This window comes from Bubalus kerabau, chromosome 21 (assembly GCF_029407905.1).
Source record: "Bubalus kerabau isolate K-KA32 ecotype Philippines breed swamp buffalo chromosome 21, PCC_UOA_SB_1v2, whole genome shotgun sequence".
Lineage (NCBI taxonomy): Eukaryota > Metazoa > Chordata > Mammalia > Artiodactyla > Bovidae > Bubalus > Bubalus kerabau.
This window is the reverse complement of record NC_073644.1, coordinates 3,694,787-3,716,135: the sequence shown is the minus strand read 5'-3', so window position 1 is coordinate 3,716,135 and position 21,349 is coordinate 3,694,787. Positions and strand designations below refer to the sequence as shown.

Genomic DNA, 21,349 nt, shown 5'->3' with positions numbered 1-21,349 from the left:
TTGCCCCGCCCATACACACGTCTGTCAACGTATCCCATCCCACATGTCGCCCTGCCCCGCGTCGCTCGCCTGACTGTCTCCTTGGGAACGTCGCCCCGCCCATGCCAAATCACGTCAGCGTAGCACCGCCCCACACGTTGCACCGCGTCTCTCGGCTCCGCGTCTCCTTGGCAACGACGTTCCGCCCACGCGCCGTTAACGTAGTTCCGTCCCCACGTCGCCCCGTCTCGTGTCGCTCCGCCCCACGCCTCCTTGGCAACGACGCCCCGCCGACTCCTCGTCAATATAGCCCCGCCTACATTTCTCTCCGCCCCGAGCGCTCCTCTCCCCGTCTCCTTGGCAACGTTACCCCGCCCACACCCACGCCCCTGTCAAAGTATCCTACCCCGCACACCGCACCGCTCAGCGTCGCTTCGGTTTACGTCTCCCTAGTAACGTCACCCTGCCTATGCCGCGCAAGCGTAGCCCTGCCCCACACGTCGCCCCGCCCCGCTTCCCTCCGCTCTACGACTCCTTGGCAACGTTGCCCCGCCCACGCCTTGGTCACAGCTCCGCCGCGTTTGTCTTCCTGCCCACGTCTCCCCGCAAAGGTCGCCCTGTCTGTCTTTGCCCCTCCCCACGTCTCCTCGTCACCGTCGCCCTGCCTTACGTCGCCATTTGTCCGCAGTCGCTGAGCAAACATGTGGGCCGCTCTCAGGGGGCGGCCGGGGCTCCACTTGGGGCTCCTGAGCGGTGCCCGAGGTCTGCACAGCTCTCCTGTGTCCTGTGGCAAGAACATGCTCAAGAAATTTGCTTCGAAAACCAAGTAATGTTCCCGAATGGGGTGGAGGGCGTTGGGGCGGTGGCCCGGCGTTGGGGTCCTCAAGGGTGAGGGCTCCGCCTGGGCGCTAGCTGGCTCCCGAGCGCGCAGCCAAGTCTGAGCGCAGACTCCGCGTGTGAAAGCCCACCCGTCACGGCTGCCGTTTGCGGTTTTTCCTCCCTGCCTTTTTTCTGTACTTTCATACAGTTGTGATGATTTTAAGTCTGCTATAAGCAAAGTGAACTTTTAAAGCAAAGTGATGTTTACATTCCACCGTGGGTCCGAGGTTCCAAATCCTCGGATTCAACCAACCTTGGATTGAAAATTCAGAAGAAATTCCACGAAGTTTTAAAAAACACAACCTGAGCTTGCCTTGCTGGCAACTGTTTTGGTAGCATTTACATGATATTAGGTATGGTAAGTCGGAGAAGGCAATGGCACCCCACTCCAGTACTCTTGCCTGGAAAATCCCATGGATGGAGGGCCTGGTAGGCTGCAGTCCATGGGATCGCTAAGTCGGACACGACTGAGCGACTTCACTGTCACTTTCCACTTTCATGCACTGGAGAAGGAAATGGCAGCGCACTCCAGTATTCTTGCCTGGAGAGTCCCAGAGACGGGGGAGCCTGGTGGGCTGTCGTCTCTGGGGTCGCACAGGGTCGGACATGACTGAAGCGACTTAGCAGCAGTAGCAGCAGCAGGTATGGTAAGTCACTGTATGCCGCTCACACCTAAGGAGTAGTGTGAGTTAGGTTCATGAATTATTGAGACTTTTGATGGAACATGTGTCTCTTTTTCTCCATTTGTTAATTCCTATCAGTATGCACCCATAGGTTAGAACCCATTACTACTTAATTTTGCTCCAGTTGTTCCAGCTTTGGACCATTGGTAGCTCTTCAGGTGGCTCCTATGTTCCTTTGACATGCCTCATTGTTGGGGGTTTTGAAGTAGTTTTTATTTGTTTTATTTTATTTATTTATTTATTGGTTGTACTGGGTCTTTGTTGCTGCCCTCAGGCTTTCTCTAGTTGTGGGGAGAGGGGGCTACTCTTTAGCTGTGGTGAGCAGCTTCTCATTGCAGGCTCTAGGACATGTGGGCTCAGTAGCTTAGTTGCTTTGTGGCATGTGGGATCTTCCAGGATCAGGGATCAAACCCGTGTCCCTTGTGTTGGCAGGCGGATTCTTAACCAGTAGACCACCAGGGAAACCCTTGAAGTAGTTTTTATGTTTAAAGAAATTTGTTAGGTCTTCTTTACTTTATGGCGCTACAGAATGCCTCAGTGCTAGAACCAGCCACTTCTCCAAGGAGCTCTGTCTGGTTCCTTCACTGGACACTGGCATCAGAACCATGATCTGGAGCTGAGTATGTCATTGCTACTGGGGTATTTGTCTTTTATACCCTTTCAGCTGACAAAGTGAAAACAATACATGTTCAGGTTAAGCCAAGGGTATATGCTTATCTGTAAATGTTTCTCCATGTCACCACCTGTAGCTGTAAAAAGTGGAACTTGAGTTCCTGCTGACCTCCATCTCTTATCTGCTGGTGCCCGGGTGGTCCTCACCCCCCTCCCTTGATTGTCTGCAGCAGTCGGGAGCCTGGCTCTCCCATCTGCCTTCTGCTGACCTAGCTGTTGATGTGTGACCGTGTCAGTTGTTATCCAGATCCCAGGCAGCAGCTTTGTGGAGTAGGACAGTGCTGTCATGCATGTGGTAGGTATGTTTTTAAGATCCCCTTTCTCCATCTTTGGGACTAGAAGCAGACTTTAGGTAAAACCTTGAGCTGAATTAAAACTGCCTCCTGTCTCTGCCCGAAAACCCAGCTGCTGTCAGGTGGATAATTAAATCTTTTAGAACCTCAGGAACTTAAATCTGTATGTTCAGGCTTAGCCCTTTAGAAACAGCTATGATATAACCTGCGGTTAGCATTTGTAACTGTTTCTTACCCAATTTGCCATTGTATCCAGCAGAGTTCTCACTTTCTCCCACAGGAAGAAGTTCTGGTATGAAGGTCCTTCCTTGGGCTCTCACTTGGTAAGTAGGAGGAGCAGTGACAAGCACTTTGGGATCTCGGAGGGCAGGAGGCCCTGCCCTGGGCAGCACTCCAGCCTGTGGTCTGTCCGCATCAGTACTGGAAGGGTGAGCCTGCATACACTGCTAACGTGGGGATTTGACCTTTAAAAAAATTACACCACAGTTTTCCAGAATGTCGTATCTGTTATCAGATTCTAACATGGTGATGTCCGTTCAGGTTGTGTGTGTGTAACACAGATGTCTATAGGTGTGCAGGCACTCCTTGTGTTGTGTTTCCCACATACTGTGATTTTTACGGATTGAGGTCTGTAGTAGCCCTGCTTTGGCAAGTCAGTGTCAGCGTGTTTTAGCAATAAAGTGTTTTCGGTTAAGGCATGTATGTTGTCTTTAGATATACTGTTACTTCACACTTAATAGACTACACTGTAGTGCAGACATAACTTATACGCATCAGGAATCCAGAAAATTTGTGTGACTCACTGTATTGTGATATCTGCTTTATTGTAATAGTCTGGAAGGAACCTGCAGTATCTCTGGAATACATTGTATGTGTATCATGGAAGTGTATGTAATGAATGGTTCCTTTTAGAAAAAAATACACTGTGTATACTAAAAACCCCTGGTGGCTCAGATGGTAAAGCGTCTGTCTACGATGCGGGAGACCCGGGTTTGATCCCTGGGTTGGGAAGATCCCTTGGAGAAGGAAATGGCAATCCACTCCAGTACTATTGCCTGGAAAATCCCATGGACAGAGGAGCCTGGTAGGCTACAGTCCATGGGGTCGCAAAGAGTCGGACATGACTGAGCGACTTCACGTTGACGTTCACTGAGTACACTAAAGCCTTAGGCTGTGTGGATCACAACAAACTGAAAAATTCTTAAAGAGATGGGACCACCTTACCTACCTCCTGAGAAATCTGCATGCACATCAAGAAGCAGCAGTTAGAACCAGACATGGAATAACAAACTCGTTCCAAATTGGAAAAAGAGTACATCAAGGCTGTATATTGTCACCTTGCTTGTTTACCTTATATGCAGAGTACATCATGTGAAATGCCAGGCTGGATGAAGCACAAGCTGGAATCAAGATTGCTAGGAGAAATATCAATAACCTCAGATATGCAGATGACACCACCCTTATGGCAGAAAGCAAAGAGGAACTAAAGAGCCTCTTGATGAAAGTGAAAGAGGAGAGTGAAAAAGCTGGCTTAAAGCTCAACATTCAAAAAAAGATCACAGCAGCTGGTTCCATCACTTCATGGCAAATAGATGGGGAAACAAAGGAAACAGTGGCAGACTTTAATTTCTTGGGCTCCAAAATCACTGCAGATGGTGACTGCAGCCATGAAATTAAAAGACACTTACGCCTTGGGAGAAAAGCTATGACAAGCCTAGATAGCATATTAAAAAGCATAGACATTATTTTGCCAACAAAGGTTGGTCTAGTCAAAGCTATGGTTTTTCCCGTAGTCGTGTATGGATGTGAGATTTGGACTATAAAGAAAGCTGAGGGGCGAAGAATCGATGGTTTTGAACTGTGGTGTTGGAGAAGACTCTTGAGTCCCTTGGACTGCAAGGAGATTAAACCAGTCCATCCTAAAGGAAATCAGTCCTGAGTATTAATTGAAAGGACTGAAACTGACGCTCCAGTACTTTAGCCACATAATGTGAAGAACTGACTCATTGGAAAAGACCCTGATGCTGGGAAAGACTGAAGGCAGGAGGAGAAGGGGACGAGAGGATGAGGTGGTTGGATGGCATCACTGACTCGATGTTTGAGTAAGCTTGAGGAGTTGGTAGTGGACAGGGAAGCTTGGCGTGCTGCAGTCCATGGTGGTTGCAGAGTCGGACACAACTGAGCACTAAACTGATACTGGAAACCACTGAATTGTACTTTTTAAGAAGGAGAATTTTATGGTATGTGGATTACATTTCACTAAGAATTTTTTCGGAAAAATATATGTACTTGGCCATACTTTTAATTTTGAAGGGATGCTAGGTAAAATCTAGATGGGTCCAGGTCTGTAAAATGAAGTATATCCTCATGAAAGCTAAGGTGGCTGAGGGTGACCCTTGTTGTCAGTAAGGTTCGCATATAGGTGTCATGTTGGCCTTTGTGTAATGTTGGCCTTTCTTCTTGATGGAGACCCACAAGTCATCCCAGTTGGATTTCCTGACAAAGAGCACTTCTCGGAGAACCCGGAAGGAAGACCAGGTACGCCTGAGGGCCCTGAACGGTCTCCTCTACAAAGCGCTCACAGACTTGCTGTGCACCCCTGAAGTGAGCCAGGAGTTGTGCGACCTGAACGTGGAGCTCTGCAAGGTAGCCATGGGACCTTGCACCCCGTCAGGTGCCTCGCGCTTGGGAGAGGCAGGAGGGAGGCTCGGTGTGCGCCTTGAGGTGTCGGGAGGAAGGCGTGGGGGACAGGCGCAGACAGCGCCTGGCACTCTGCCCGGGGTGACGCGGGCCATCAGAGGAAGACCTGGGTCAGATGAGTGGTGGCCCGTGTGCTTTCCCTCGGGGTAAGGACGGGGAGCTGGCTCCTGTCGTCTTCACCCTCAAGGTGGAGTGGGTTCACCCAGGGAGGGCAGAGGGCACTGAGGCACTTCTGGGGTGGGGCAGGGGCTGGAGTCAGGTCAGGGCGCGGGGGGCGGCGGGGGCCTGGGGCCCTGGCGCTGGGCACCGGTGCTGGGGGCGAAGCCAGGACTGCCCTTGGGTTAGTGCCTGTCTTCTGACACCCCCTGTCCATGAAAGCCCAGGTGAACTGACAGTGATTTGGGGCGGGGGTGGGGGGCTCAGGTCTCTCTGACTTCAGATTTCTCTGCCTGCCGTGTCTTCTGGAGGGCGACCCTCTCTGAGGCTCAGAACGCACACACAGAGGCCGTCCTGCGGAGGAGCGCTGCGCACATGAGGTGAGCCGTCTGCCTGACCCTGCCTGCTGGCCGGTGTGGTCACTACTTTTGCTTTTAAGGAAAATTTTGGAAATGTTTTCTTGAATTTCAGAGCAGAATTCACATCTTCATATAAGCCACAGGCCAGGTCAGTGGTTCTCTAAGTGGGTCCTGGTTCCCCAGGGACCCCCGAGGTCCTTTGTGAGGGGACGTTCATGAGGTTAGAGCTGTTTTCATGGTGAGCTGTGGTTTTCCTTTCTCGCTGTGTGGACGTGTGCACTGAGGATGTCCTGGCCGTCACTGTGGCGTCAGCGTGTACTCACGGTAATCAACTGCCAGCTTCATTAAGAATACCCTTGGTGAATAAGCAGAAGTTACTCTCTTTATTAAATCTACCCTTGGGCACATCTTTTTTAGTGTCTGTGGTGGAAAGTGTGGATGGAGCCCTAGTGGTTGTCTTGGAAAAATATTGTGGTTGCTGATTGTGACCCAGAATACACATTTTTCACTTGGAAGAACAAGTGAACCAACTATGGTTATTAAGATGTAGGTATTTGATAGACATTTTCTCCAAAGTGAGTAAAGTAAACCTGTCACTTCAAGAAAACAACTGACCGTGTTTGACCAGTGATAAAATGCAAGCTTTCAGTGAAAATGAGAATTTTAGAAAGCCTGTACCCACTACCGTGAGTTTGACAGCTTGCAGTTCATAAGACCCTTTTGATGAGATTGGAGACGATATATTCTAAAGTGCTTCATCATTCTGAAAATCTGTGTAACTTGGTAAATCAGTATTTTCAGAAAAATACCAATGTATGATGTTACAGAATCACCAATGGGGAAAGGTCAATTCAGAGGGCAAGAGGATCACAGGATTTTAATGTACAGAGAGTGACCTGTCCATCCATCTGGTTTCAGATTCCACATTGCCACCTTAAATAAACTACTTTTGTTGAGATTCTGTGTAGCATCAGAGAACCTCGACACCTTTCTGAAGGGCTGTTCACATACTCTTCCTTTTTCAGTTTCTGATCCATGAGCTTACATTTCCCTCTTCTTTTTTAAGCAAAATACTAGGACAGATTGAATGCAGATACAGAGGTGAGAATCTAGCTGACTTCCATTATGCTGGGTTTTAAAGAAATTTGAAACCATGCAAACAGTATCACTCTTCTTAATCTCATTTAAAATACAGCTGTTACTTTAAATGAATTAATGAATACATATTTTTACATTTTTAAGTTTCACTTTCTAATGTGTTAAGTATTGTTTGGTGTCCTCAGTAATTGTTAAGAGTATAAAGGGGGTTCTGAGACCAAAAATTGTGAGAACCACTGAGCTGGGTGGTAGGAAAAAAGTTACTCAGTTTTCTCCTCAGTCTTTAAAACATGGAAAACCTCAGAACTGGGCTTTCTCCTTCCTTCTTCTCTCCTTTCTCCCTGGGCCTCCTGCCTCCACTGTACGGCAGGCTTTCATTTTGCTTCTTAAAGTTTTTATTTATTTTTGGCTGCTCTGGGTCTTCGATGCTGCACACGGGCTTTCTCCAGTCATGGGGAGCGGGGGCGACTCTCTCGTCGCAGAGCATGGGCTCCGGAGCAGAGGCTCCATAGTTGGGGCTCATGGGCTCAGTTGCCCCATGGGTTGTGGGTTCTTCCTGGACCAGGGATTGAACCTGCGTCCCCGGGTTCTTGACCCCTGGACCCCAGGGAAGCCCCATGCTTCCTTTTTAGAAGACGAGGGGGTAGATGCTGAGAGCAGGGTCCTGCGGGTCTGGTATTCTCCTGCGTGCTCGCTTCAGCCACTCTGCATCCCTCACAGTGCCGTGGTCTCTGAAGCGGGGCATCATCAAAGAGTGGTCAGACACTCTCAGTTTTTACATTTCACAGAAAGAAGAAAACGAGAGATTTCCAACAAGTGTTGAGATAACAGCATCATTTTCTGAGTAGCTTTTAGGTAAACCACTAGACCATTCAGGTATGACCTAAATCAAATCCCTTATGATTATACAGTGGAAGTGAGAAATAGATTTAAGGGCCTAGATCTGATAGACAGAGTGCCTGATGAACTATGGAACGAGGTTCGTGACATTGTATAAGAGACAGGGATCAAGACCATCCCCAGGGAAAAGAAATGCAAAAAAGCAAAATGGCTGTCTGGGGAGGCCTTACAAATAGCTGTGAAAAGAAGAGAAGTGAAAAGCAAAGGAGAAAAGGAAAGATATAAGCATCTGAATGCAGAGTTCCAAAGAATAGCAAGAAGAGATAAGAAAGCCTTCCTCAGTGATCAATGCAAAGAAATAGAGGAAAACAACAGAATGGGAAAGACGAGATCTCTTCAAGAAAATGAGAGATACCAAGGGAACATTTCATGCAAAGATGGGCTCGATAAAGGACATAAATGGTATGGACCTAACAGAAGCAGAAGATATTAAGAAGAGGTGACAAGAATACACAGAAGAACTGTACAAAAAAGATCTTCACGACCCAGATAATCATGATGGTGTGATCACTGACCTAGAGCCAGACATCCTGGAATATGAAGTCAAGTGGACCTTAGAAAGCATCACTACGAGCAAAGCTAGTGGAGGTGATGGAATTCCAGTTGAGCTATTTCAAATCCTAAAAGATGATGCTGTGGAAGTGCTGCACTCAATATGCCAGCAAATTTGGAAAACTCAGCAGTGGCCACAGGACTGGAAAACGTCATTTTTCATTCCTATCCCAAAGAAAGGCAATGCCAAAGAATGCTCAAACTACCACACAATTGCACTCATCTCACATGCTAGTAAAATGATGCTCAAAATTCTCCAAGCCAGGCTTCAGCAATATGTGAACCGTGAACTTCCTGATGTTCAAGCTGGTTTTAGAAAAGGCAGAAGAACCAGAGATCAAATTGCCAACATCCGCTGGATCATGGAAAAAGCAAGAGAGTTCCAGAAAAACATCTATTTCTGCTTTATTGACTATGCCAAAGCCTTTGACTGTGTGGATCACAATAAACTGTGGGAAATTCTGAAAGAGATGGGATTACCAGACCACCTGACCTGCTTCTTGAGAAATCTGTATGCAGGTCAGGAAGCAAGCGTTAGAACTGGACATGGAACAACAGACTGGTTCCAAATAGGAAAAGGAGTACGTCAAGGCTATATATCGTCACCCTGCTTATTTAACTTCTATGCAGAGTACATCATGTGAAATGCTGGACTGGAAGAAACACAAGCTGGAATCAAGATTGCCGGGAGAAATATCAATCACCTCAGATATGCAGATGACACCACCCTTATGGCAGAAAGTGAAGAGGAACTCAAAAGCCTCTTGATGAAAGTGAAAGTGGAGAGTGAAAAAGTTGGCTTAAAGCTCAACATTCAGAAAACGAAGATCATGGCATCTGGTCCCACCACTTCATGGGAAATAGATGGGGAAACAGTGGAAACAGTGTCAGACTTTATTTTTTGGGGCTCCAAAATTACTGCAGATGGTGACTGCAGCCATTAAATTAAAAGATGCTTACTCCTTGGAAGGAAAGTTATGTCCAACCTAGATAGCATATTCAAAAGCAGAGATATTACTTTGCCAAAAAAGTTCCGTCTAGTCAAGGCTATGGTTTTTCCTGTGGTCATGTATGGATGTGAAGAGTTGGACTGTGAAGAAGGCTGAGCACTGAAGAATTGATGGTTTTGAACTATGGTGTTGGAGAAGACTCTTGAGAGTCCCTTGGACTGTGAGGAGATCCAACCAGTCCATTCTGAAGGAGATCAGCCCTGGGATTTCTTTGGAAGGAATGATGCTAAAGCTGAAACTCCAGTACTTTGGCCACCTCATGCGAAGAGTTGACTCATTGGAAAAGACTCTGATGCTGGGAGGGATTGGGGGAAGGAGGAGAAGGGGATGACAGAGGATGAGATGGCTGGATGGCATCACTGACTCGATGGACGTGAGTCTGAGTGAACTCCGGGAGTTGGTGATGGACAGGGAGGCCTGGCGTGCTGCGATTCATGGGGTCGCAGAGTCGGACATGACTGAGCGACTGAACTGAATTGAATCAGAAACGTGGGGCTTCCTTGGTGGCTCAGTGGTAAAGAATCACCTGCAATGCAGGAGACACAGGTTCGATCCCTGAGTTGGGAAGATCCCCTGGAGGAGGGCATGGCAACCCACTCTTGCTTGGAGAATCCCATGGACAGAGGAGCCTGGTGGGCTACAGTCCATGGGGTCACACAGAGTCGGACACGACTGAAGCAACTAAGCAGCAGCAGCAATCAGAAAAGTCAGTTGAACCGAACGTTTCCCACCTCTTTGGATCACCAGGCTTTAGTGTGAAGGTCTCCGCGTGACTGTACCAGCTCTGTCGCTGAGCAGCTGTGCCTGCGTGTCCCAGCAGTGTTTTCTGTGTCTGGCATCTGGTGGTGGTGGGCTGGCGGCCACCCTTCTGTGGCGCTGCTGCTGGTGCCTGTGAATGGAGGGACAGGACGCTGGCGGTGATGCCTGGCAGGCCATCCCAAGTTCACGTCAGACTTGATCTCAAAAGTTGCATTTAGAGAATTAAAAACAGTAGTGATGATGCATTTTATAGCGCTGTTGAAATGTGGCAGTTGGCTAAGGAAGACTTTTCATCTTTGAATACTGTGATGAACCAAACTCACGTCTCACCTCTTTGTGAGATGACATTTGTGTTTCTGGCACCCCTCCACCAGATGTCACCTCAACTGCTCAAACCTTATTTTCTCTCCAGGCATCTTCTGATGTCGCAGCAGACCCTGAGGAACGTGCCGCCCATAGTGTTTGTTCAGGACAAAAAATATGCAGCTGTGATGGAGGTAAGGCTTTTGCATAATTGCCTCTTTACTGTGTCAACTTCTGTATGCGTAAGGCTTTACGCATTGTTTCATAGTTGTTTTCCTTGTTTTAAGTACAGGTTTTAGGGGTTAAAAACCTGTTACCATACATGCATTTTTCACCTGGTGGTGGTTCCTTGGTTATTAAGGTGTCTTACACCTTCACAGGTTCACTGAAGAAGCCAGCAGCACTGCAGGAGGATTCGGCGGCGTGTTCACTGTGAGACTAGGTAGTGCATAGGTCCACAGGAAAGAGATCCAGTTGTACATTGTTGTCTCTCATTGTTCATCATACAACCTATACTGGAAGCATCGTTTGGATAATAGCCTCGTGGGTGTGTGGTTTCCTCGCTAGAAGGGGAGCAGGAGTGAAGATGCAGAGCCGCTTGTCAGCCCAGGTGGGGTTTGGGCTGTGGTGTGCAGACCCCAGCAGGAGTCCCCGTGCAGGGCTGTGGGAGGAGCCCAGCCTGTCCCGGAGGGTGGACTCCCTGTTCTCACTGAACTGTTACTCGTCCCACTCTCTGTGGAGGAAGATTTCATGGCTGCAAGGTGGTCCCTGGCTGTGTGGGTTCCTTTTCAGAAAAGTCACTGGAGGGGAGGGTATATGCTCCCACCTGTATGCTTGTGTGTCTCTAGGGGGGGCCTTTGTCCACTTCAGGCCTGTCTGTCCTACCACACACACCCAAGGGAAGTGCTGAAGGGTCGGACACAAGCCATATGGTGATGGTGGGTCCTGCATGTGGACCCGCCAAGGGAAGGTCAGGCCATGGCTGGCCGCGTCATCCTGTACTCTGTCTCACTGTAGGTAGGAGTAAAGGCTGGACCAGAGTGGGTTTCTGATTTGGGTAGGTGATCGTCAAGGGCATGGTCACTGCTTCCCTTGGCTAAGTCAGAGCAGAGTTTTTCAGACTCTGTACATTTTTAAAATTTAAAATCATGCATTGGTAAGCAGCTTGGATAGGCACAGAAATTTGAAATTAGTTCTGGATGAAACTTGGAGTCTTCTGTCAGTCAGTTTATTTCTGTCTAATATTGGTTGCAACAAAAGTCGCAAGTAGTTGCTACTGCTCCAGTTTGAACAGCTTACTTTGCGTTCTCAGGATAGAATGCAGTCTTCAGGTCACAGGTCTGGATGTTTGAAAGAGGCTGAGTAATCAGCTGTGTCCAAACTGAAACCTAGGTAGTTCAGCAAAACTACTGGTACTGCCAGTGCTCACACTCAGGGGTGCCCAGCACTGGTGGTCTGCCAGTGCTCACACTCAGGGGTGCCCAGCACCGGTGGTTCTGCCAGTGCTCACATTCAGGGGTGCCCAGCACCGGTGGTTCTGCCAGTGCTCACACTCGGGTGCCCAGCACTGGTGGTTCTGCCAGTGCTCACACTCAGGGGTGCTCAGCACCAGTGGTCCTACTAGTGCTAACTCTCAGGGGTGCTGTCCATGGGATTCTCCAGGCAAGAACACTGGAGTGGGTTGCCATGCTCTCCTCCAGGGGATCTTCCCGACTCAGGGATCGACCCGGTGTGTCCTGCATTGCAGGTGATTCTTTACCACTGAGCCACCAGGGAAGCCCCACTTTGCTGATTACTTCAAAGCTAATGATGGTCCTGCCAGTGCTCACACTCAGGGGTGCTCATTGCTGGTGGTAGTACCAGTGTGCACACTCAGGTGCTCAGCACATTGGCCATCATGAATGTGAGTTAACTCCCAGTTTTAACTCGAGGAGGCCCATTTGTTCTTGATGTAGTATCATCTTGTTCCTGGGTTTTCTGTGGACTGACTCGTGTCCGGTTCTGCCTCTTCTCACCTTGTGGTTTTAATAGCGTCACTTGTTGGTGATGACTTCATGTGGATGTCGGGACCCAGTTGTGGGTCCGGCTGGCTGGGCTCGCACTGAAGTGGGAGATCAGGCCTCAGTGCCCAGCCCAGGTGGGAGCACCTGGCGGCATCAGAGCAGGCAGGTGAAGGTGGGGGGCCTCGCTGGGCCCTGCTGAGCAGCAGAGTACATCTCCAGCCTTGGCCCCTCACACCCCACAGAGCTGGAGTCTAATGCCGGGCTTTGTGACTCCCACATAGCCACTCTGGGGGCTTCGTTCCCTCAAGAAAATTCTGTGGCAAAATTGAAGCATTTTACAGAACCTCATTAGAAACCAGTAAGTGTCAGGAATTCAACTAATATTTAACTGATTCCTTTGTAAATTTGACTAACATTTACACGCTTTAAGTACAGTCTTTTGAGAAGACTCGGTTCATTATCAGAACAAGTGTAACTAAGATCGCGGGCATGCGCAACATCAGGGAGGGAGCCCTGTCACGCAGCCGGGCCCTGAGGTGGCCGTGGCTCTGGGCAGCCTGACATTTGCAGTCTGTAGGCGCCCCGCTCGGCAGGCAGTGGAGAAGCACAGCTCTCCGGTAACCCACTGTCTGTTTCGTTTCAGGTTGATCGGCTGCTGGCAATTGCTGATTTTGGACCCCAGGGTGAAAAAGAAGACTTTGTGCAAAGTGACTTCAGGTGGTAACATGTGGATGTGTGTTTCTGATGGGGGCACATGCAGCTATGCACGTGCTGGTTTCCACAACCGCTGCACAGTGCTGCCTGCCCCCAGCCCAGTGTAGAGGGGTGGGCCCTGGTTTATGCCCTAGGGTCTTGACCTGAGGCCCAACCCAGGGTTGGCCCATGGCAGGCCACAGTGGCAGCATGGCCCATTACCCAGCACCTTGGGGAGGCTGTCAGGAGGGCCTCTGGGCCCACTGGAAGTGCTGGGGCCTGGGCGCTGAGTGCTAGTGGTCGCAGCTCATCCTCTCTGTTCCCTCATGCATTTCTGTCGAGTGCCTGCTCCCAGCAGGCCTGTTCTAATGCTTAGGGAATGCTGTGAACAAATGGCAGTGTCTTTGGAGCCTGCATTTTGCTAGGAAGCAGTGAACATCAGGGTAGGCCTCTGAGAAGGTGATGTGAGGATTCCAGGTGAGGGAACAGCTCCACCGGGTGTCTAGCCTGTGTCCTTAGATCATCTATGTGAGTATCGCTTGGGCACTGTCAGGGCCTTGGGGGCCAGGGCCGACAGAAGCCAGCCTGCCACGGGGTGGGGGGGGGCAACACTTAGACCCCTGAGCTAGGGCAGAAGCCCCGAGTGGCAGTGAGTCCCCAGTTCCAGCTCAGGGAGGAGCAGACCTGGGCGAGGCAGGTGGAGTGCCTGTGGGTGTGGAGCCCTTCCAGGTCTGAGAGTGAGGAGCGTGCTGTGGCCAGATTGGGGTTTTGAGAGGATTGCTCTGGTTTTGCCCTCAGAATGGACTTGTCTTCTCTTTTGGTTCATCAGGTAACTAAAGACCAGCTCCCCATGATTCTGTTTAACTAGCCTAGTGCACTAGCCATGTTTAAGTGGGGAAGTAATGAAAATACACTTGATGTCAGCCCAGGATGTCTGCATAGGGAGCATGGTGGCCTGAGCCACATACAGGCTCTGGGAGTGCTGGTCAAGAAGTGCTAGACTGGAGGCCGCTGGACCAAAGCCCGCTTTGTGCTGGCTCCACAGCCCCACTGGAGAGGTGGCAGCGCGCTGTGTGGCGGGGGCTGAGGGAGTGTTTGTATGCCATGTGATATTTGTGCCCGGTGTGACAACTCCCTTCTCCCCCAGTGACCCCGAGGCCCTGGACGTGGCTTCGCCAAGTGATACCCTGGGCCCTGCTGCACGCTTGAACCTGTGTGGGATTGACCATGAGGCACTCAACAAGCAGATCCTGGAGTACAAGAGGAGGAGAGCGCAAGGGCATGGGAGCACGGGCCCCCTGTGGCCAGAGCACGTGGCTGACCTGACGAAGCAGATGAGGAGGAGGAAGGCCAAGACCCACGTGGACGATGACCTCTCTCCCAAGAACTATCTGCACGGTGGGGAGTGACAAGCCCCTGGACAATCGAGGGGCCTTCTGAGGAGCACGCCCCAGGGTACGAGTGGGGCTCCGAGAAGAAGAGCAGGAACTGAGGTGGAGAGAAAGGACCAGAAGGCAGTGGATCGTGACTCGGCTCCGGGCGCATGCGCAGTGCAGATGCCGTCCGCACTCCTTATACGGTGTTGCAGAGGAGGCCTGTGGGAAGGGTGTAAAACCCTCTTGGTGGATGGCGAGCGGTCTGGCCTCCTTATTTGGGATCCACGTGTGCACGTTTGCTCACGCACTGGTTTCTCCACAGCCCCCAGATCTGTGGCTGCCGTGCTCCCCTGGTCTTCCTGGACGAGCAGACTCGTGGACACTTGAGTCCTGGGATTCACCGGTGGCCTCTGTTCACAGAGGCGCTGCTTTGCCTGCTTCGTTCGCCTCATACTATAAACGGCTGTCCTCTCCGCAGTTGGGTTAGCGTCACATTAGTGCCTTTTGATGGAGATGTCAGTCCTGGCCCTGAGTTGCTGACGAGTTCTTCTGAGTGTGAGATTCTGTGCTGTGACTTCCAAAGAGAGTGTGTGTGTTAGATGAGCCTCGTTAGGAAATAACCATCTGAGTCTGACCCAGAGAAAGTGTCCTAAACTTGGGGTGTCTTGACTCACCAGGTGTCAGCCTTGAAGTACTGGAAATGCTACCAACCCAGTTCAGACGATTGGAGAAGGGTTCCTGCTGAGATACAGCAGAGACGTTTGTAGCGCTGCTTTCAGGGCGTGTGATCCCCCTTCTCATAACATCTCTTGGGAAGGTTGCCCGTATCCCAGCAGCAGTGGCATGGCCTGGATGCTCCGTTCCCTGTCCGCACCTGGGATGAGGGGCAGTGCCTGGCAGGGATGCGGCCCCCGCTGGAGGGCCAGCAAGGGTCCTGGGACATCGGCCAGCCACGTGGGTACCCGCTCTGAGCACATGGCTGTGGGCTGGTGCATGTGGTGCCCCAGAGGGGTGCAGGTACCTGCGTGGTTGTTTCCTTAGGAAGGTGGGTGCTCACACAGCCTCTTGTTCAGACCAGAGATGGCCGGAGGGAGGACTGGCCAGTGTGAGACCTGCGCTGACGGGCGGTGAGGCACACGTGGGAGCACCCGCCTTGAAGGACTGTGGGTGCCTCCGGGGTGTTTCTGGTGCTCCCATCTTGCCAGGCTGGAACCAGAGCTCACACACGTGCCCTCGGAGGCTGGAGAAATGCCGTCTCAGTTCTACCTGAAAGTTCATGGGGCTGCTGTAGACTTCATGTTGAAGGAAAGCTGTGTCTTCTGCTGTAGCTTCCGTTGGGAGGAAGCCCTGTCCTGCAGCAGAGACAGCCCCAAACTGGCCACGACCAGCGGGATGGCAGCAAGCTTCCCTAGACCTCAGGGCACCTTCCCTTTGTAGTCCTCCCATCTCACACTCACACACATTCAGACACACACTCAGCACAGTGTCTCAGTGTGAGAACGTGCGTGTGCACACACACCTCTACACCTTCCCTTTGTAGTCCTCCCAACTCTCATACAGACTCATATACACTCAGACAGACACAGCACAGTGTCTCAGTGTGAGAGCACACACATGCGCACACACACCCCTTCCCTTTGTAGCCCACCCAACTGACACTCAGTGCAGTGTCTCAGTGCAAGGCTTTTGGTAGCCTTCCTGCCTCTGGGCCCTGCTTCCTGAAGCTCTGAGTCTTGGTGAGAGGAATCTTGCTGTTTTCCCTCCTAAAACAGCCATGTATGGTGTCAGGACTGATTCTGTGCCCCAGGTGCAGAGGGCAGAAGGGAGGTGCTGTCACATTCCCTGGGGATGGCAGCTCCGGGTGCCCACGGGCTCTCCTCTAGTAGCATCCCAGCAGCGGCTCCACTTCCCTCCCTAGAAAACCAGCTCTGTCTAACCAGGAGCTTCGCAGAACACGCTGTGTGAGCAGCAGCTCTGAGTCAGCTGTTCAGTGTCTCACTTTACCCTCTGAAGTGCATGCAGGTAGTCTCACCAGTGTTTGAAGGCCTCAGAGTTTTCAGTAGCTGAAGGAAAAACTTGCACCCTACACTATTTCATTTAGCTCTGCATCTCAGTCCCCAGTTTTATAGAATGCAGGTCCCTGCTCCATTGTCTTCATTTTCAAACTGACTTATGCATAGCACCTCTCAACATGAACTGTGACATTATTAGATCCAGCTTATTAAAGTAAGCTGCTCTGCGAAGAATATGTATGGAACGAACTCTGAAATGTTCAATAAAGTCTCTTCACTCAGCCCCAAACATAAAATCCCCTCTGGCTCCACTCTGCAGACGGCCCATGCACTGGCTTTGGAGAAGCACTTGATGCGGGTTCTGCAGATATGAGTCAGTGAAGTGCAGTGGAGAAAGGCCCCTGTAGGTGACGTGTGTTCTGGGTGGGCTGGGAGCTGCATAAAGAGCAACCAAATGTCATCACGGTTGGCGTGGTGTTGGCGTTCATGTTGTGTAGGCTGGCGTCTCCATTTCCAGAAGTTGAGCTCCTAATGTCAGTCCCTGCTCAGGCCCACGACTTGCCAACTGGCTTGTGGGCTGGATGCCTGCGTCACCCGTTACTGGGACCAAGGAGGCTTGGGAGGATTCACTGCCCCATCTGGCTCCCATGCTCAACTACTGGGTCTTCAAAGCAGATTACATCAGATACACGTGAATCTTGGTCACAAAGCCACCAGCAGTGGGGTGTGGGTGTTTTAGTGACCAGAAAAGCAAAAGTGGAGGAAGAACCACTGAGAAGTGAGGAAAATCATTGTGAAATCCAGCCTGAAGTCTAGACATAACTGTCAAAGCCTGGCAGGGCTGTCCATGTAACAGAGCTCATAATAGTATGCTAACTATTCTCCCCCCAAAATGAGGAGAGAACACTTACCAAATTATTCTAGAAGGCCAGTATAACTCCAGCACCAAAGCCACACACACGACAAAGAAAAGTGAAATCCAGTATCCTTTATGAACATTGATGTGAAAATCATCAACAGAATACTAACAAACAGGATTCAGCAGCACATCAAGAGGATTAAACACCATGACCAAGTGGGATATATCCCTGACATGTAAAAGTTCCAACACACGAAAGTCATCAGTGTTACATGTCACATCAACAAAGTGACAGGAAAAACCACATGATCTCAAATGATGCAAAAAAAAAAAAAAATTCAACACCTCTCATGAAAAAACACTCAACAAAATAGGAATGGAAGGAGACTGCCTTAATATAAAATCTATATGAGAAAATCCATAGCAAACAATACCCAGTGGTGAAAGACCGAAAGCTTTTCATCTAAGGTCAGCAGCAAGACAAAGATGCCTGCCTGTTTAAATCGTTTCTATTCAACATAGTCCTGAAAGTTCAGCCAGAGCAATTAAGCAGGGAAAAGAAAAGACCTACAAGTTAGAGAAAAGTAAATTGTTTGCAGATGATATCGTGTTATACATAGACTATCTTAAAGATAAAAGAAAAGCTGTTAGATCTAATAAATGAGCCCTGCAAAGTAGCAAGATTAAAAGTCAGCACATAAAAAGCTGTCACATTTCTATACATGAGCAGTGAGTGACCTGAAAGTGATTACAGGGTATTCCCTGACAGTCTAGCGGTTAGGACTCTGCACTTTTGCTGCTGGGGCCTAGGTTCAATCCATGGTTGGAGAACTAAGATCCCACAAGCCATACGGTATGGCAAAAAACAAACAAACAAAAAACAACCAAGACCTGATATTACAATAATATTTACAATACTGCCAAAAAAGAAATACTTAGGAGTTAAGCATAAGTGAGAAAGACCTGTACAATGAAAACTACAAAACATGTTGAAAGAAGTTAACTGATTGGAAAACTTATGAAAACATCAGTATTACTCAAAGCACTCTACAGATCAGTGCAGTCGCTGTCAAAATCTTGATTTTTTTTTTCTCTAGAAATTGTCAAGCTCATACTACATTTCATAAGGAATCTCAAGGGATTCTGAGCAGCCAGCACAATCCTGGAAAAGGAATTAAACTGGATGACTTTCATTTTCCAGTTTGAAAACTTACTGCAAAAACAACAGTAATCAAAACTGTGTATTGGCTTTAAGACAGACATATAGACTAATGGAATACAATAGCCCAGAAATGAACCATCACATAAATGGCCAGATGATTTTTGACAAAGGTGCCAAGATCGTTTAGTGGACAAAGGAAACAATGGGAAAAGGGTAGTCTCAGTAAATGATGCCGGGAAAGCTAGATATCACATACAAAAGTGTGAAAGTAGGGGACTTCTCTGGCAGTCCTGTGGTTAAGACTCCATACTTCCAATGCGGCGAGCAAGGGTTCAATCCCTGGTCAGGGAACTAAGATCCTGCATACCAAGTGCCATGACCAAAACAGAAAAAAAAGTATGAAGTTGGACATTTTGTTTGTTCAGTCACTAAGTCATGTCCAGCTCTTGCAACCCCATGGATTGCAGCACACTAGTCTCCTCTGTCCTCCACTATCTCCGGAGTTTGTTCAAATTCATATTGAGTCAGTGATGCTATCTAACCATCTCAACCTCTGCTGCTCTTTTCTCCTCCTGCCCTCAATCTTTCCCAGCATCAGGGTCTTTTCTAATGAGTCAGCTCTTTGCATCTGGTGGCCAAAGTATTGAGGGTTCAGCATCAGTCCTGGTGAACATTCAGGGTTGATTTCCTTTAGGATCGACTGGTTTGAGCTCCTTACTGTCCAAGGGACTTTCAAGATCTAGCACCACAATTTGAAAGCGTCAGTTCTTCAGCTCTCAGGCTTTTTTATGGTCCAACTCTCATATCCTTATTTGACTACTGGAAAAACTGTAGCTTTGACTCTGAACCTTTGTTGGCAAAGTGATGTCTCTGCTCTTTATTATGCTGTCTAGGTTTGTCATAGCTTTCCTTTCAAGGAGCAAATGTCTTAATTTCATGGCTGCAATCACCACAATGATTTTGGAGGCCAAGAAAATAACACTTCTCACTTTTTCCCCTTCTATTTGCCATGAAGTGATGGGACTGGCTGCCATGGTCTTTTTTTTTTTTAATGTTGAGTTTTAAGCCAGCCTTTTCACTGTCTTTTTTTTACCCTCATCAAGAGGCTCTTAGTTGCTCTTCACTTGCTGCCAGTAGAGTGTTATTATCTGCATATCTGAAGTTGGTATTTCTCCTGGCAATATTGATTCCAGCTTGTGATTCATCCAGCCTGGCATTTCTCTTGATGTACTCTATGTGTAAGTTAAATAAGCAGGGTGACAATATACAGTCTTGTCGTACCCCTTTCCCAATTTTGAGCCGGTCTATTGTTCCCTGTCCAGTTCTAACTTAATTCTTGACCAGCATATATTTCTCAGGAGACAGGTCAGGTGTATCGAAGACCTAAATGTAAGACTTAACAATATAGAGAATTAGCTGGCAGTCCAGTGATTGGGACTCCGTGCTTCCACTGCCAAAGGCATGGGTTCAACCCCTGGTTGAGGAACTAAGATCCCACAAGCCACATAAAGACTTAACACTAAAACTTTTAAAAGAAAACATAGGACTAGAGCTTCAAAACACTCAATTTGGCATTGATTTCTTGGATATGACACAAAAGGCATAGGCAACAAAAGGAAACAGACAAGTTGGACTTTGTGAGAATCTTTTGTGCCAAGACACTATCAATGAAATAAAAAGGCAATCCACAGAATGGGAGATAATACTTGCAAATCATATGTCTGATAAGGAATTAAAATATAAAATAGATAATGCTTACAACACAAGTGACAACACAATTCAAAAACAGTTGAAGGAACTTAAGTAGAATTCTCTCCAGAGATGTACAAATGACCAGTAACCATATGAAAAGAATGCTCAACAGCACTAATCATTAGGGACAATGGAAAAACAGGACATGAGGAACAATAAATCAAAACTACAAGATACCAACTCATCCATTAGGATGGCTAGTATTAAAAAAAATTACAAGTGTTGGCGAGGATGTGGAGAAATGTGAACACTTGCACACTGTTGATGAGAAGGTAAATGGTACAGCCAAAGGCAGCCCGCGGTCCTAACCTCTGCTGCATCCTGCTTATCTGCGGGGCGGAGCCCATCATGGGAAGAGGGAGCCTTCAGCTGGAAACTGCGCATCCTATTACATACCTGACCTGCAGATGCCCCGGTGGGCAGGCTATTTTCTGGCTACCTATGGGGTTGTTGCCTTCCTTTTGTCTCTGGGGTCCTTTCCAGCATGCGTCAGGAGCGTGTGTCCTGGGGCAGTGAGGCGGGCGCAGTGGAGCAGCAATTCAGGGATGGAAAAAGGCAGCGGGGTGAGAGGGGAGCGTAGGGGCGCAGAAAGGCGCAGGCTTGCAAGCTCAGTACTCATCTTACAAACAGGGAAACAGGCCAGACCCGGCTCCTGCCGGCCGGTGCTTAGTGCCCCGAGAAGGCAGCAGGCAGCGGCCCCCGCCCCCACACGCTGAAGCCCGCTTGGGTTCTGGGGGACAGTCCGCCCCTGGAGGCTGCCGGAGCCCCCAGAAGACGCCTGGCGTCCACGCTAATCACGAGAAGTTGGCAAGAGCTGACCTAGTGAAACCCTCGAACCAGCCTCGTGGGCACGTCGGTGAGCTCTTTCTCTGCGAAACTGCTGCGGAAACGGGGACTGAGTCCAGGCGTCTCAAGCTAAGGCACTCCATCAGCGTCTGTTACTTTGTCAGGTAGTTAGCCGTTCCCAAGCTTCAGTGTACCCCCCGGGGTCCGGTAACACCGTACGCGGCCGACCACCTCTCCGGGGTCGCAGGCCCGAGACCCGAGCATCTGCGTTTCTACGGAGCTCCCTGGAGACACGGCGCTGCCGGCCCGGGTGCACGCGCTGTGGCCCACCGAGCATCTTCGGGGGGATCTCCCCGGGGAGCG

At 49.3% G+C, this 21,349-nt stretch overlaps 1 protein-coding gene across 3 annotated transcripts; it reads left to right on the top strand.

Annotated features, from left to right (window-relative positions):
- The first annotated feature begins 518 nt into the window (after positions 1 to 518).
- On the top strand, positions 519 to 18,708 carry RBFA (ribosome binding factor A). Of its 3 annotated transcripts, XM_055559199.1 has the most exons (8): positions 669 to 805; positions 2,291 to 2,508; positions 2,787 to 2,829; positions 4,976 to 5,152; positions 5,630 to 5,742; positions 10,453 to 10,537; positions 12,990 to 13,063; positions 14,187 to 18,708. In XM_055559199.1, the coding sequence occupies exons 2-8, from the start codon at positions 2,504 to 2,506 to the stop codon at positions 14,446 to 14,448; spliced, it is 759 nt and encodes a 252-aa protein (XP_055415174.1). In that variant the 5' UTR covers positions 669 to 805; positions 2,291 to 2,503; the 3' UTR covers positions 14,449 to 18,708. The 3 variants fall into 3 exon arrangements, with proteins under 3 accessions (XP_055415173.1, XP_055415172.1, XP_055415174.1); XM_055559198.1 differs by lacking the exon at positions 2,291 to 2,508 and having other exon boundaries at positions 519 to 805; positions 4,976 to 5,044; XM_055559197.1 differs by lacking the exon at positions 2,291 to 2,508 and having other exon boundaries at positions 524 to 805.
- Positions 18,709 to 21,349: the final 2,641 nt, after the last annotated feature.

Bases quoted from the DNA above. Each gene is read 5' to 3' on its own strand.
- RBFA (XM_055559197.1), top strand. From the start codon at position 681: ATGTGGGCCGCTCTCAGGGGGCGGCCGGGGCTCCACTTGGGGCTCCTG. The intron at 806-2,786 runs GTAATGTTCCCG...TTTCTCCCACAG, and splicing joins AAATTTGCTTCGAAAACCAA to GAAGAAGTTCTGGTATGAAG. The intron at 5,743-10,452 runs GTGAGCCGTCTG...TTTTCTCTCCAG, and splicing joins AGGAGCGCTGCGCACATGAG to GCATCTTCTGATGTCGCAGC.